The 14,274-nt window shown below is 38.0% G+C and overlaps 1 protein-coding gene across 3 annotated transcripts in view; it reads right to left on the reverse strand.

Annotated features, from left to right (window-relative positions):
• Window positions 1-256: 256 nt before the first annotated feature.
• Window positions 257-14,274, reverse strand: part of PPHLN1 (periphilin 1) — a 68,435-nt gene continuing 54,417 nt past the window's right edge. For all 3 annotated transcript variants that reach the window (XM_064655884.1, XM_064655883.1, XM_064655882.1), the window contains exon 10: window positions 257-3,280. In XM_064655884.1, coding sequence (XP_064511954.1) covers window positions 3,071-3,280 — 210 coding nt within the window. In that variant the 3' untranslated portion in view covers window positions 257-3,070. The remainder of the gene's footprint in view (window positions 3,281-14,274) is intronic.

Consider the following 14,274-nt stretch of genomic DNA (forward strand, 5'->3'; position numbering starts at 1 on the left):
CAGTAACCTATCACTTATGAATGCAAATGAAACCTTTCACAGAAATAGCACTTAAAAAAATTAAAGACTCCTTAGTTCATGAGTAAAATTTAATCTATTTTTTCAAAATAGTCAGATTAAGCAAAGGACAATATAACAAACTTTTGAAAGATCTTACTGACTTGTTAGCTAATATAAAATACTCAAGAATACTGGCCAACAGGTCAGGCTCAAAGAATTATAGTAAAAGGGCCAGTGCTCTTTAATGTTTTTATAAATAAATGGTAAAGAGAGGAGTCAAATGTACATTAAGTAAGTTTGCTAACAATACTAAATTGAGAGGAGCTGTGGACTCCCTCAAGGGTAGAGAGGCCCTGCACAGAGATCTGGATAAACTAGCAAACTGGGCAATCACCAGCTGCATGACGTTTAACAAGAGCAAGTGCCAGATTCTCCACCTGGGACAAGGGTAGTTCTGATTATACATACAAATTAGAGAATGAGAAGCTGGAGAGCAGCCCTGCAGAAAGGGCCATGGAGGTCCTGGTCAAAGGCAAGTTGAATATGAGTCAGCAGTGCCCTGGCAGCCAGGAGGGCCAACCATGTCCTGGGGGCATCAGGCAAAGCATCGCCAGCTGGTTGAGGGAGGGGATTTTCCCACTCTGCTCTGCACTGGTGTGGCCTCACCTTGAATACTGTGTGCAGTTTTAGGCACCACAATATAGGAAAGAGATTAGGCTATTAGAGGAGGAGCCTGGAGAAGATTGAGGGGAGACCTCATTACAGTCTACAGCTTCAAGATGGGTAGTGGAGGGGGAAGTGCTGATCTCTTCTCTCTGGTGACCAGTAACAGGACACAAGGAAATGGAATGAAGCTGCATCAGGGAAAGTTCAGGTTGTACATGAGGAAAAGGTTCTTCACTGAGAGGGTGGTCAGTCACTGTCACAGACTCCCCAGGGAAGTGGTCATGGCCTCAAGCTGCCAGAGCTTGGATGATGCTCCTAGTCATGTGGTTCAGTTTTAGGTAGTTCTGCAAGTAGCAGAGAGTTGTACTCAATGATCTTTACTGTTCCTTTCCAACTTGACATATTCTATCACCATAAGCTTAGGTCTTACTTAATAGAAAAGCACTTGAAAATTCAGATACTTTTATCATGGTAAATTTAATAAGGCTTTTAACAAAGGAAACTCCTAACAAACTGTACAGTAACAATGGAGATTTTTAATCAAAAATATATTACACACAATTTCAGTATTTTTCCATTAGCATTTCTAACCCAAAGCAGAAACTCTGATGTAACACCCCAAAGGTTCTCTGTCCTGTAGACAAGTAGTGAAGTGCTGTAGTTATGCTTCTGCATCAGAGAAAACTTTGCCTGTGGTTCACAACTGATCTTGGTAAAACAGATTGCCAGAAGGGGTATGTCAGGTCTCACTACTGTGTCACAACAGGTTGCCTCTCTTCCCCTCTCTCCCTCACCAAATTAGCATCCTGTAAGGCCCATGAGCTGATTCCCACTACTGAGCAACTCACACAGTCCCAGGTGCCAACAAGAGTACTTGCAGGTCATCTCCTCTGAGCAATGTGAACTCTTAGAAACCAACAAAAGCCAACTGCAAAACTGCACCCTACTGACATGAGAACTAACCAGGCATCTCAGGAATCTGATGCAACGAATACTTAATACACTATAGGGAGATTTGCGTGCGCAAGATGCTGTGACACATTCAGTACCCTGTACGTCCAAAATCAATGCTATTTCATTTATGTTTCTGCACCCCATTCTGATGAAATCTGGAAATGGTGAGTTTGGTCATTAGTCCTTTTAGAGTTTCACATGTTCCTAAATGCAAATGTAGAGAAAACAATCATGCTTATACTTACCTCTTTGTGATTATGACTCAAATTATCCCTTTTCTAAAATGTTCATAAAAAACAGTATCTTAATGCATTCAATAGTCAGGATTCCACAAACAAGTCCTGAATATTTTTCACTGGGAGTCTCTTGACTTCCCTCAACCACTGTTCCCAAAATACAAGTTGCTCTATCACATAAAAAAAAGTGGTCCCAGAATCACCTAGGTTTGAAATGATAGTCAATTTGGGGCCTGAGGGATCAACTTTGTTTTACACCTAATCCAAAGCTACCTGGGGTTACTAAAGAGATGGTACTGCTTGCTTTCCTTTCCCATCTTTGCCACCCCAATTCCTGCTCCTTCTTGAAGTCGGAAATAAAGATTACACACAGCCTCGTTATTGTTAAAACTGATGGGTGAAAAGTGGTGAGAAGGTATAAGGGGGGAGAGGAACAGAGTAGGAAAAGGGAACTTTCCCTGCTCAGTGGCTGCCTGCAGTTACATTCTGTATGGTGTAGTCAAAAACACAGCAAATACAAACAGTAAAAAAAATTAGAATCCATCCTACATAATACTGCTTACTAGTAATGAGTCCTGATAGGGAAAACACCAAAATTTAAAAGGCATTTGCAGAATGCACAATTATAAAAAAATACAGCACTTCTTATATCAAGCAGTTAGAGTTGCTCTAGCAGTCAGAGACTAGAGTTAACCTCTTGTGTAATTTTACAGAATTAATCTGAATTTTTAAATTAAACCAAAACAGATTATTTAAATCATAATTGTGACCAATTTCGCAAGTCTTCCTTTCCTATAGTATATATGAAAACCAGACATATTTCTGCATATGTTGACAAATGAGAGCTGTGTCTTATTATTTTAATAAAAAATACAATGTTTGAAGTTACACTTAAAAGCATCAAAACATAAGAGTGCATACATCAGACTGAACAATTTTTACAAGCTAACAGTGTAAAGGTTTCAAAAATAGTTTATTGCTTTACAACATTTTTCAAAAGAACGTTCTTTAAAAGGAATATATGTCAACAAGGACAGGTAGGAACAATACAATTGCGGAGACCACAGTGAACAAGGGAACAGCCACCTGAGCTACCTCGAAGGAGCACAGCCTTGGGTTCATATCTCCAAAAAGATCTCATCTTTCCCTGCAAAAAGCAGATTTATATGCTATGGCATACGCAATGAAGAGGATCTAAAAGCATATTTTTGACCTTAGTATGAGCCCTCTTTGAAGGATTCTGACAGATCTTGATTGGCAGCATCGTACTGAGCAATGAAATGTTTGAGTTCTTCAATGCATCGCTCACCTATTTCATGCAAATTCTGCCTCAGGGCAAACTGAATGGACTTCTCTAATGATGGATCTTTATCAATTAGCATCTTCACTACCATGCCAAAGGTTTCACAGTCTTGTCTGTAGACCTAGAAACAACACATTTTACATTAAATGTAAGACTCTTCACCTTAGCATACCAACAGCCTTCATTGAATTAGATCCAAACCAAACAAGGAATATTGGATTTAGAGTGAGTTTCAACTGTAAAGCTTATTGGCATTTACCTCTCTTCTGACCTGTACTAATACAAATGTAACTAGCTCAGAACTACCTGGATACCAGAAATAACTTTTATTGGATGAAATGCCTTCAAAGGAGAGATTAAGTTCCTCTTGTAGAAATATTTAATAAATAATGGTAGAGCAAAGTGCAAATGCTAAACCAGATTTTCATTTCGATATATTTCAAATTAAACTGTGGCATGTCTAGCAATCTGATCTTTATACGAAGCATCAATAACTTAGTTTGTAATACTTCTTAATACTTTAAATACAAGGTGTGTTTAAATAATTCCACCAAATTTTGTTTGTTTGTTGGATATCTGTTTATTGTAAAAGTCCGTGATAAATATGACTTTGGGTGCACTGGTGATTCGATGACTAGGGAATAGAGAAATCCTGACAGTGCTTTACCTGAACCCATCTGACCTCATCCTGCAGGGAATGAGGAGTTTTCAAGTCAGTTATGCACCACATTTGAGGTGAAGGAACTTCTCATTATCACTGCAACTGTTTTTCTAACAAGCATCTGGCTATGCTCTTAGGTGGTTTTCAAAGCAAGTCAGTGGCATTTCAAATTTGGTTTTTTTCAAAATTCCACCTAAGTTTATTAATCTAAACACGCAGAGAAAAAGGAATTTGTCGAAGTCTTCCAACTGCCAGGTGCAGTTCATTTTCACACCTCTTTGGCCAATTTCCATTTAGAAAATGCACTGGTTTTTTTGAATGAAGATAGTAAGTTTTCTATCTCCATATATTTTTTTGAGGAAAATAAGCTAAAATGTTGATACTCTTCAAAGTATGATTATCTCTTAGTATTCTAGACTTGTCTTAGAACTTGTTTTTCACAGAGATGTGTGACCCTTTCCTCCCACATTTACCTATATTGTGGATGCCAGTGATACAACTGTATATGAGCAATTCCCCACTACTAAAAACAAAATTAAAAAACAAAGAAAACACCCATCTCACCCCCACCCAAAACTCACCACACTATTGTATTCATAAGAACCAGTCTGAGGTCACCTCAAGCATATTCGTGTCAGAGGAGCAGTAAAAAAGCCCAACATTCTGCACACAAACTAAACTATTCTCAGAAAAACAATGATTAACATGATACCTTTAATAAAGACAGTTCTCAAATGTTTGAAAGCATATTCTATAAAAACAGTCTAAAACAAGACTCAAACACTGTTGACAAATGAAAGAAAACCTTTCAGAAGAAACTGATTTTCAATGGTGATTAAAAAATTAAAAAGAAGAGTACAGCCCAAACCAAACTGGAGCTGAACATCTTCAGTGTGGAAATGTTGTGCACATGGCATTTTTTTCAGAGAAGGCTTTGTGGTAACTTTTGGGTAACTTTTTTCTCTGACTCTTTCCAAAGAAAAAGTTCAGAAAGAATTGCTGTCTCTGATTAGTCATGTGAAGACAGATGGGATTTTGCTTTGGGTAACTCAGGCCTTTCAAGTACTTGCAGCATGCTTGCTAACACCTTCACAGGACGATTTCTGAAATGTTTTTTTCCCCACAGACATTATGCTTTGGGGGAAATAGATTTTTTTTTCTTATTGCACATCTATTTGTCCTATTTTACCACCTTCAAAGTGGTCAGACCAAGGATGTGTGAATGATCTTCCACAAGTAAACAAACCTAGTAACTCTGAGTCTTCAGAGGACCCTGGCACTAACAGACAACACAGATGCATTGCCCCATCTTCTGCACAGGAAGGCACCCAGAGCTACAACTGAAGGAAATGCTCTACTTCTAATTGGTCTTCAAATGAATGGCAAATAGTACTATCTGCTATTTCTCTCACACACCACAAAGAACTAACCCAGATGAAATTCTCTGACCTTTAGCATATAAATATTAGCTCAATCTAAGCATATTTTTCTTTCAAATTTTCACAAAAGAAGATTTGGAGAAGAATCAAGAGAGCCATTGTCACTGCATCTGGAGTCAGAAGTCACTTTGCTGTCACAACAATCTGGAAACTAAACACCTTCATACAAGAGATGAACATTTTCAATACTTTATGACAAAAGACTTAAAAAAAATAGAATTGACCTAAATTAGGGGAAGAGGGCGAAGGTGGAGCCGGAAGGCAGTTCTAACAACAGAAAACAAAGGAAACAGCTCAGCTCCTCTAACAATAATTGAGCAATTTTCCCTCAAGAAGCTTTCTGCCCCAGCTACTAATTCTGATCCTCCTGGTGCAATCTGCCTCCTTCCCAATTGTGCTGATAAACTTATTTGTATAGCTGCAACATAAATTGCATCACTGAGATTATCCCTTTTAAAATTACTTTCCCTCAATTAGTGTGATTCAATGATTCAATTCTAAAAACAGATGCATCAGCACAACTGAAAAACTGTGAGCCATGGTCTTAAAGTGAAAATAACTTCACAAACCAGTTTATATCTGGTCAGTGCACAACTACCAACCTTCAGAGCGAAGTTACTATGTCTTACAGAAAGAAACAGAGATTATCAATTACAAAAATATCAATACAGGAGATGTTAATTACAACTTAATGGTACAATCAACTATTTGAAAAATGTGTGAAGCACTCAAAGCTCTTAAAAAAAGGAGGACAGTGGCATGACATTAAAATCCATCTTTACACAGAATACAAGGAGGCTATTTCTGGAGAATGAGCCGAGAATGTGATGCTTAAGAAAGGAAGAAAACTGCAGAAGAGACTCTAAACAAGCAAAAGAAGCTCTCTGTTGGAGAAAAATACTGAAAGAACTTGTGATCCAACAAGGTACAAAAATAACCCTATCTTTAAAATTCCAGCTGATACTGATTTTGATCTCAGACCATGAAAAGCTCATCTGTAAACATCTGGAACTAAAAGCTGAAAATTATATCATGTGTGGGGAAAGAAGAAATAACGTTTTTAAAATGAAAACCAAGAAAGGGAATGATACCAATGACATGATTATTCTGTCTAACATATGTCAGATAATCCAGACAACAGCTAGAGCCATAGGGTGATCATTTACTGAGCATACATTTATTCTCTGACCTAAGCTACGGCACCAGCATAATGGAAAGAGCATGTACAACTTCAGTAAGCAGATGAAAGAGAAGTATAAACAGCTGTTCTGTTCCACAATACATAAATATATTTATTTTATATATACATACATGGTCTTAATTTTCCTATGAACCAGAAGTATTTAAGCTGAATTGAAGTTCTTTTTGAAGAGTTTTCCAAAATCAACACATCTGACATCTGTGAAGTCAGAGGATCACAAATATGCATACTTTTATATTATTCTCATGGAATTTTAGCTCTTTTTATTGTTACATGATAACAGCTTAGAAGCTCTGGCTGAGATCAACCATTTGCTGTGCTGGTCTCCATATAAGCACTTGATGCAAATCTAAAGGTGTGATGCACCTGCAACATGTTAGTGAACACTCCTCATTTATTTCAGAAAACTAAATCAAAATTTGCACTTAGAACTGTTTAAATATAGCTAAAAGACATTTATTTCCAGATACAGTTTGAGAAAAGGAAATGTTAGTCCCCCAGGTGTGAGGTCATCAAGCCCTAGAATTCCCCAGGTAGAATGAAATGTGAAAACTCCCTGATCTACGTCTGTGCTGTTTTCACAGTTAACCTCAAAATGCCATCATCAGTGTCTTAAGTTACAGTGTATGACACTGACATGAAGGGAATGATGGACACCACAGACTTCTTTCAGCTCAGCTCTTCTCTGAACAGGAAGACAGAGGGGCAGAAGCAAGCACATGGGGACTGCTCATGTCTTTGACTACTATATCCCATCTTCAGTGATAATCTAAAAATGGTCTTGGCTTAAACCAAAGAAAAACATATTGAATGGCTTTGCTGATGAGTGAAATTATACCTAGCTAGGGAATACCTTGACGACATGCCTACTACTCACTGACAAAGTCCACATAGTTTCCTTGCTCTGCCTAGCACAGCCCCATGTTTTCCTCCAAAACTGTTCCAGAGTGGTACACGCATTTTGTTCAACAGAGCTGTTGGACAGTAATGAGAATGAAAACTAGGACTTCAGATGTCCTCCCCTGCAAATGATTACAGGCTGCAGAAGAGTCATAAGAGTAATATTGATCTCAAGGTCTTGCATACCTGGCCAAAAATCAGCTTCATTTCAACAGCAAGAGTAGACACGATATTCAAAGGGCATGAGGACAACCCTTATTTCAACCCGTGCACCAAGTTTCCCCCAGCTTAGCTCTACAGTCTGTGCAAAGAAAGGCTTCTTAACCTCTCAAAGTGACTCAGAATAGCTAAACCACAGCATCTGTTCTAAATAGATTTGAAGAATAGGGAAACAAGGCAGAAGTTCCCTGTTCACTGGAATGATCTCCAGGAAGACTGGTCCCACCAGGACACAAAAGTTAGCCTCTGTATCTCCCTTGTCCACAGCTCATAGAAAGTAGAACTGAGTAGAAAACGAAAGATGCAAATTTCTACTGTCTTAGAAAGGACTCAACTGAATCTTCACTTCTCATTTGTGGGAGAACTGATCTAATGGATGTGCTTTATTTTATATACAGGCGTTAAAACATTAACTTTCTTCTCCAGCTATGGCTTTGAATGAATATGGCACTGTGGCACCTTTTTTGTATGCTCTTGGCTTTATGCACATGTAAAAGCCTCTTGAATAGGAATCATCAAGAGACTTGCATATGCAAGGATTAAGCAGCTATATGCAGGAGATGGTCAAACTCACTTCAGTGCCGAAGGATAATCTCTTCTGCTCACAAACACAAGCAGGACCACCAGACAGACAAGGGCCACATCCATTAAGTGGGTGTGATGATTTAGCAAGTGAAATCTGTGCCCACAATTTCATCTGTAATTTTCAACCCCTTGCTCTTTTTCATTGCAACTTTTCCTGCATTTTTTTCAGTATTTTTATCATTCAATACATTTACAGATTCATCCAACACTCTCTTGCCTCCACCAGGGCTCCTTCTTCAAAGCAACACAACATGCGTCTAGGCCCTCTGAGCAGCTCTATACCATATGTATATAGCCTCAGTGCTTTTGAGTCAGTGCTCTTCTTCAGAGATGCCTGTTCTTAGCTCCCCATCCAAAAGGCCGAAGACCCTCAAGGCTCAGTTCACAGAGGGGAAGGAGCTAAGGTTGTGGCTCAGAAACCACGTTAAACAGCCTGCAACCCTTAGATACTAACTCACCTTTGAGAAGACCCAACATGCCCAGCGATCACAATCTGACATCTGTGATTCATGCAAGTACTCATTTAATATATTATCTTTCAGAAGACAGAAGCTCTTCATTTACCAAGGGCACATTTCCCACAAGTATCAAATACCCCATGCAAGGAGGAAAGAAGCAACATGCTTGCTGGTAATTGTTTGATTTCTCACAAAGGCACGGCATGAACTTGCAGAGCACAAGTACAGCACAAATTTGAAAGCCATAGCACATCCCCTCCAGACACCTCAATAATGAAAGAGCAAACTACCGGAAATTTTCCTTGCTTCAGTGATGCCCCAGGGCCCCCCTACACCAGGGAGAGGTAACAGCTTTTGTTCCCCCACCTAAACCACGATAGCTGGGTTGGTATAGCCCTCTGGTGGTATAAATCAGTTTCTTATTTCACCTCATCAGCAGACCTAAAATAAGTCTGACAAAGCACTCTTCTGTTAACCCAGCCACATCTATGCCAGGTTTTCCCACCATGGGTGAGACTGTAAGACAAAATTTTTCTTCTACTCCTAACTAAAAGCAATACTGAAAATTTTTGTAATGTAGACTTAACTCTCAACTGATTGCATGTGCAGTCAAATTTGCATTTTAATTGTGCACGTAAGCTCTAGCAAACTGGGAAAGTAGTATACATTGAATGACTTCTGAACCACTAGTATCAGTTTTTTCTTTGCCAAAAACATATTTTAAAAGAAATTATTACCTCTCCCCAAATCTCTTCTTTTTAATTTATTTACATGCTATCTTGGATTTTTTTCAACTCTGCAAATTAGACTTCATTAACTTACCCGAAATTTAGTCTGCTAAAGTACAATAAGCTAATCCTCTACTGAAAGAGTGCAGAGAAATTTTCATTGCTGCAGTGGCAGTGTAATTGTACTGTTATATTTATGAGTACAATATATAAATTTACAGCTCCACAGTACAAAGAATGCTCAGAACTGTCATTAAACCACTTGCAGACAATTCTCATGATCAAGACATTTAGAATTCATTTTCAACCAAGATAAACTATTTTTTATGGTTACAAAAAGCTAAATTAACATACAAAAAATTTAATGCTTGGTTACAATAGAGGTGTACAATTTTTAGTTATACAATATCAACAAGTCTATTCTATTCCTTTTTTAAAAACACACTAACAATTTTTTCCTGAATCCATGTAATATTTTCTGCACCCATTAATCAATGTGTTTATAGATCAACTAGATATTCATTGAAATGCAAATTGGGAGAAATAAGTTAATCTACTATGTAATAATGAACAATTGCATGTTAATCTGCTACTTACTGAAGTTATGCAAAATGTTAAAGTTATTTGCACTTAAATGCAATTCTGCCTGCCCTTCCACTGAACGTTTAAAATGGCTGGTTTAATAGGTTTAATCAGCTTTCAGAATGTAAGTCCAATATTTTTGGCATCTAAATACCTGACTGGAAGCCCCTCATGTGGAATAGATGTCGACACAGCCCTCACTTTAAAAGCAGCATGATTTCGGATCTGGACTCTGCTTCGCCCTCAAGGACCAGGACTGGCAATCTATGGGGGCAACAGGGGAGCACAGCACAGCAGGGACTGGTGCTGGGAGCCACAGTGCCTGGGAGGAGGCCCTTGGGAGAGGCAGTTGAGGCTGGCCCTGGACTCCCCAGGAGCTGGGGCCACAGTGTTTCTGTTCAGCTGGTCTACAGCACCTTGCTTCTAGGTCACAGCATCTCCTGTCTGTGATTTTCCTTTTTCCTTTGACTAAATTAATTTGATAGAGGAAATGCAGTGTAAAACAATGCCACTACAAGGCTTCATTTAAAAGTAGAATTCTAGAAAGGAGATGAAAAGAGCTCTGTAAAACTGATGGGCGGGTGTCTATGTCTACAGTAACAAACTCTGCTAAGTTTACACATACATTTTAGGGGCTGAAAACCCTGAAGAGTTGGCTTGGGTCCTGAGACACAATCTTGGTCTTTTCCATGCTCTGTAATACACTGGGAAAAAACCATGCAGGCCAAATTATTTACCTGCGTGAATCGATTACCTCCAGTTTAAGGTCGAGACATCATTTGGATACTCCTTTGCTTCATACCATGCCCCCAATGACACCTCTGCTATTTTGGTGAAGCCATGGGCTTTGAATGGGATGGAGCCCATTGCTGCTCAAGAGAAGCCCATGACTTAGGCATGCCATGTCTGCAGTTGTGCTCCAACAAAGCCACACTGCCTTGTCTTCCACACATCAGCCTCCTCTGCCCATGGCTTCTGCTCTTCTCTGCCCCTCGAGAGCAATCACACCTCTAATCATCCCTGCAGAGAAGCACCACCCGTCCTCAACTCCCTTCTTCTTTTCACCATCCAAACAAAAAATTACCTGTTTTTTAGCATTTGCTCAATGCTTATAAAGCAATCTAAAGATGGAACGTGCAGCTTTTGTATGACACTGTTGAGGAGACACAAAGAATAAGAGGGTCTCCTATTATTAAATAATAGGAGAATAGTAATAAATAGTAATAAAATAAAATAGTAAAAAATAGTAATAAAAATAAAAAGCAATAAAAAGGTAGGTCCTCAACAAGTGCAGTACATGTTTACAGCTCCAGTTACACAAGGACGGATCTGTAGAGCAAGGCTGTATAGTTCAGAACAATCATAGCAAAAAACAGCCAAGTTGGTACTACTTAGAAAGGTGTTCATATAAACTATTGAACTGTCTCAGCAATCTTTAAAGTCAAAGGGAACAGAGAAAGCATCACATTCAAAGCAATTAGCACAATGCAAGATTAATATTAAACTGCTGTGACTTGTACTGCCTGGCAATTAAATTTGTATCTGGACAGCTCAGCAACAGAGTTTTCATTTATGAAAACTTACATTTTGCAACTAATTCCCCACTGCTTTAAAGTTAATACACATAAGTTTTCAATAAGAAGCAAAAAATTATTTTAAATATATTGCTAGGAAATCCATGGATTTACTTTAATATTTTTTAATGCCGTGGTGGAGGACTTGACACAAATGTTTAAATGAACAAGAACTGGTACACAAAAGAAATGTACATGATGATACACTTCATTTAATGTTACATTTTGGCAAAAGCAACTGTATTATTACTCCTTCAAGAAATGTCTTGCTCAGTCAAGCAGAAGTAGCTCCCATGTGGGAGAGCAAGGACTATTATGTTACATGGTTTTACTGGAGATAATTCTTTGCTAAACCAATCAGACCACATAATAACAGCATTCTAACACCAACTAAAGGCCCTTGGAGACCAGTTTGTGTGTGGCCTAGATTTCATAGGCTTCTTTACAACAGATGTATTGGATGAGGGTAGTGTTACTTCATATATTAACTTGTGTGTTCCTTAGGTAAAGCAGCAGTACAAGTTTAAATTCTGCCTCTTACATATTCTTGCTATAGAAAGTGTGTGCCTTCTGTAAGCAGATCATAAATCTGAATTCAAATAATCCATAGCAATTACAGTTCATCAGTTTCTAAGCCTCACTAGGAGTACTGATAATCTCTTGAAGATATATCAATGACATCTTTTCAGCTTATGTATAAGAATACCCAGCTATATGTTTAAGAATGCCTAGATACAAACAACTGAGCAGCCAAGTCCAAAAATTGTCTGAAAGAGCAACTATTTATGTATCTAATTATTTCTCTTTGTTCTATAATGATCTTCAAGTCTAGAAACTGTGTTTTCATAGGAACATGAATGAAAACAAATTCCTAAATACTCTCCTCTCTGACTGATGCTAGAAAACTCCCATTACTTGAAATGTACCAGTTCTGGATTAAACAGGAAATAATCAGCTTTATGCCAAAGGAAGGACCTCGCCCTGCAACTTTTTATTTATAAAATACTGAATTGATGGAAAGCTATTTCCTAAATCTGCTCCATGGTAAACTTATTGCTCCATCCAAAACAGGAAGGGTGAAGTTTATCTGCAGAAGACTCTACATTAATTCTCTTGTTAAAAATGCTTTAATAGCTTTCAGTTATGTCCGCTGACCATAAAGGAACACAGTATTCATTTAAGCTTCATCAGAATGGGCTGCATATTAACAGCAACAATAAAATGGCAAACCAGTCTTCCTTGTCATAAAAACACACAAATATTTTGTATGAAATGTACAGTAGTTCAAAATCCACACCGACCGGCTGTGTTGCGGTCAAGATCAACAATGATGCACTTGATTTTATCAAAAAGTGACTTGTGGTGATTTAGTTTTCCCTCAACAAAAGTTGTCACACTTTCAATTTCAACAAATATTCTCAGCTACAAATATTCTCAGACTCAATACTGTGTTATGAGGGCTCATTTTCATTAATGGGCGAGACAGAATTTTATCCTGAGGTGTGGATCACCTGTATTTTCTCCAACTGCAAAATGAAAATAAGCAGCAATAGAAAAAAAAACAACCAAAAAACCCTTTTTCCAATTAAAAGCAACTCCAAGTAGTTAGTTGCACAATTAACTGACAGCAGCATTGCTAATATAACTTCAAAGCTGATGGATCCAGGAGTTTAAGAACTAGTCCTCATATGAGAAGACTTCCTCACCATCACTATAAAAAGAGCAACTTCTTTTTTTTTTTTTCTTTAATGGTTAAAAAAATGCTAAAACAGGTTTGAAATTGCATGCCAAAGGGTAGGTTTTTTCATCACATATGCAGCATAAAGAAAACACTACACAAAATAATTAAACTACTGTATGTAATGGACAGCTTTTCAGAAAGGAAAAGCAACAGCTGCAAGAAGAAAAACAATTACTTCGATTACCCACATTTTATTGCTTAGTTTATGTTAAACCTTACTGCTTCTGAAAGTTTAGAATTACTTCACACATTATATTAGCCTCACAAATCGATTTTATTAGTGCCTCAATAATGGATCAAACTTTTTTCATGTCCAAGTCATTGTCCTGTCTCTACCCTTGAAACAGGCTCTCTCGTAATTTATTTTAAGTACTCATTTCAAATCTAAAATCAAATAAAGGAAAATGACAATTAAGACCATGTTTTTGAAGACTTCTGTAATCTTTCCTTAGCTTGTGGACAGATATCTTTTTCCACATGCAGCTGTGACAGCTGAAAAGATTCTTCCCCCTTCCCAGCTATCAGTATTCCTATGCCAGAAACTATAACCCCACTTGTTTGAGTGAGCCAGTAGGATACAGGACTAAAATGAATTTTTAGGCAAAACCAGCCTCATTAGGTCACATGATAGCACATTGGTTGGGGTGTGGAGAGGAATCACCTATCCTGGGTGAGAAGGTGACAAGCATCTGTGAGTGAGGACTTTTATCTATAACTTTACAGTAGTGTTTACAGTCTCCTTGAGCTCATCTGGAACTACTCACAGAACTTCCACATAACCCAGAAAGACAAAGCATACAGGATCTGTGTTTAAATGTTTGCATATCTTAGTAGTATCTTTGGTCAAATACAAAACATACACAGAAACAGAACATACAGCTAGAACAATGGCTGGGGTTGGAGCAGGTCAGAAAACCTTTATGATGAAGCCTCATTTCTTATTGCAAATATATGCATTCCTTCTGTGTTTTTAGTATTCAACACCCAAATCATCTCTCTTCCTGAATCTGTTCCCACAATTCTAGCT

Source organism: Pseudopipra pipra, chromosome 5 (assembly GCF_036250125.1).
Source record: "Pseudopipra pipra isolate bDixPip1 chromosome 5, bDixPip1.hap1, whole genome shotgun sequence".
Lineage (NCBI taxonomy): Eukaryota > Metazoa > Chordata > Aves > Passeriformes > Pipridae > Pseudopipra > Pseudopipra pipra.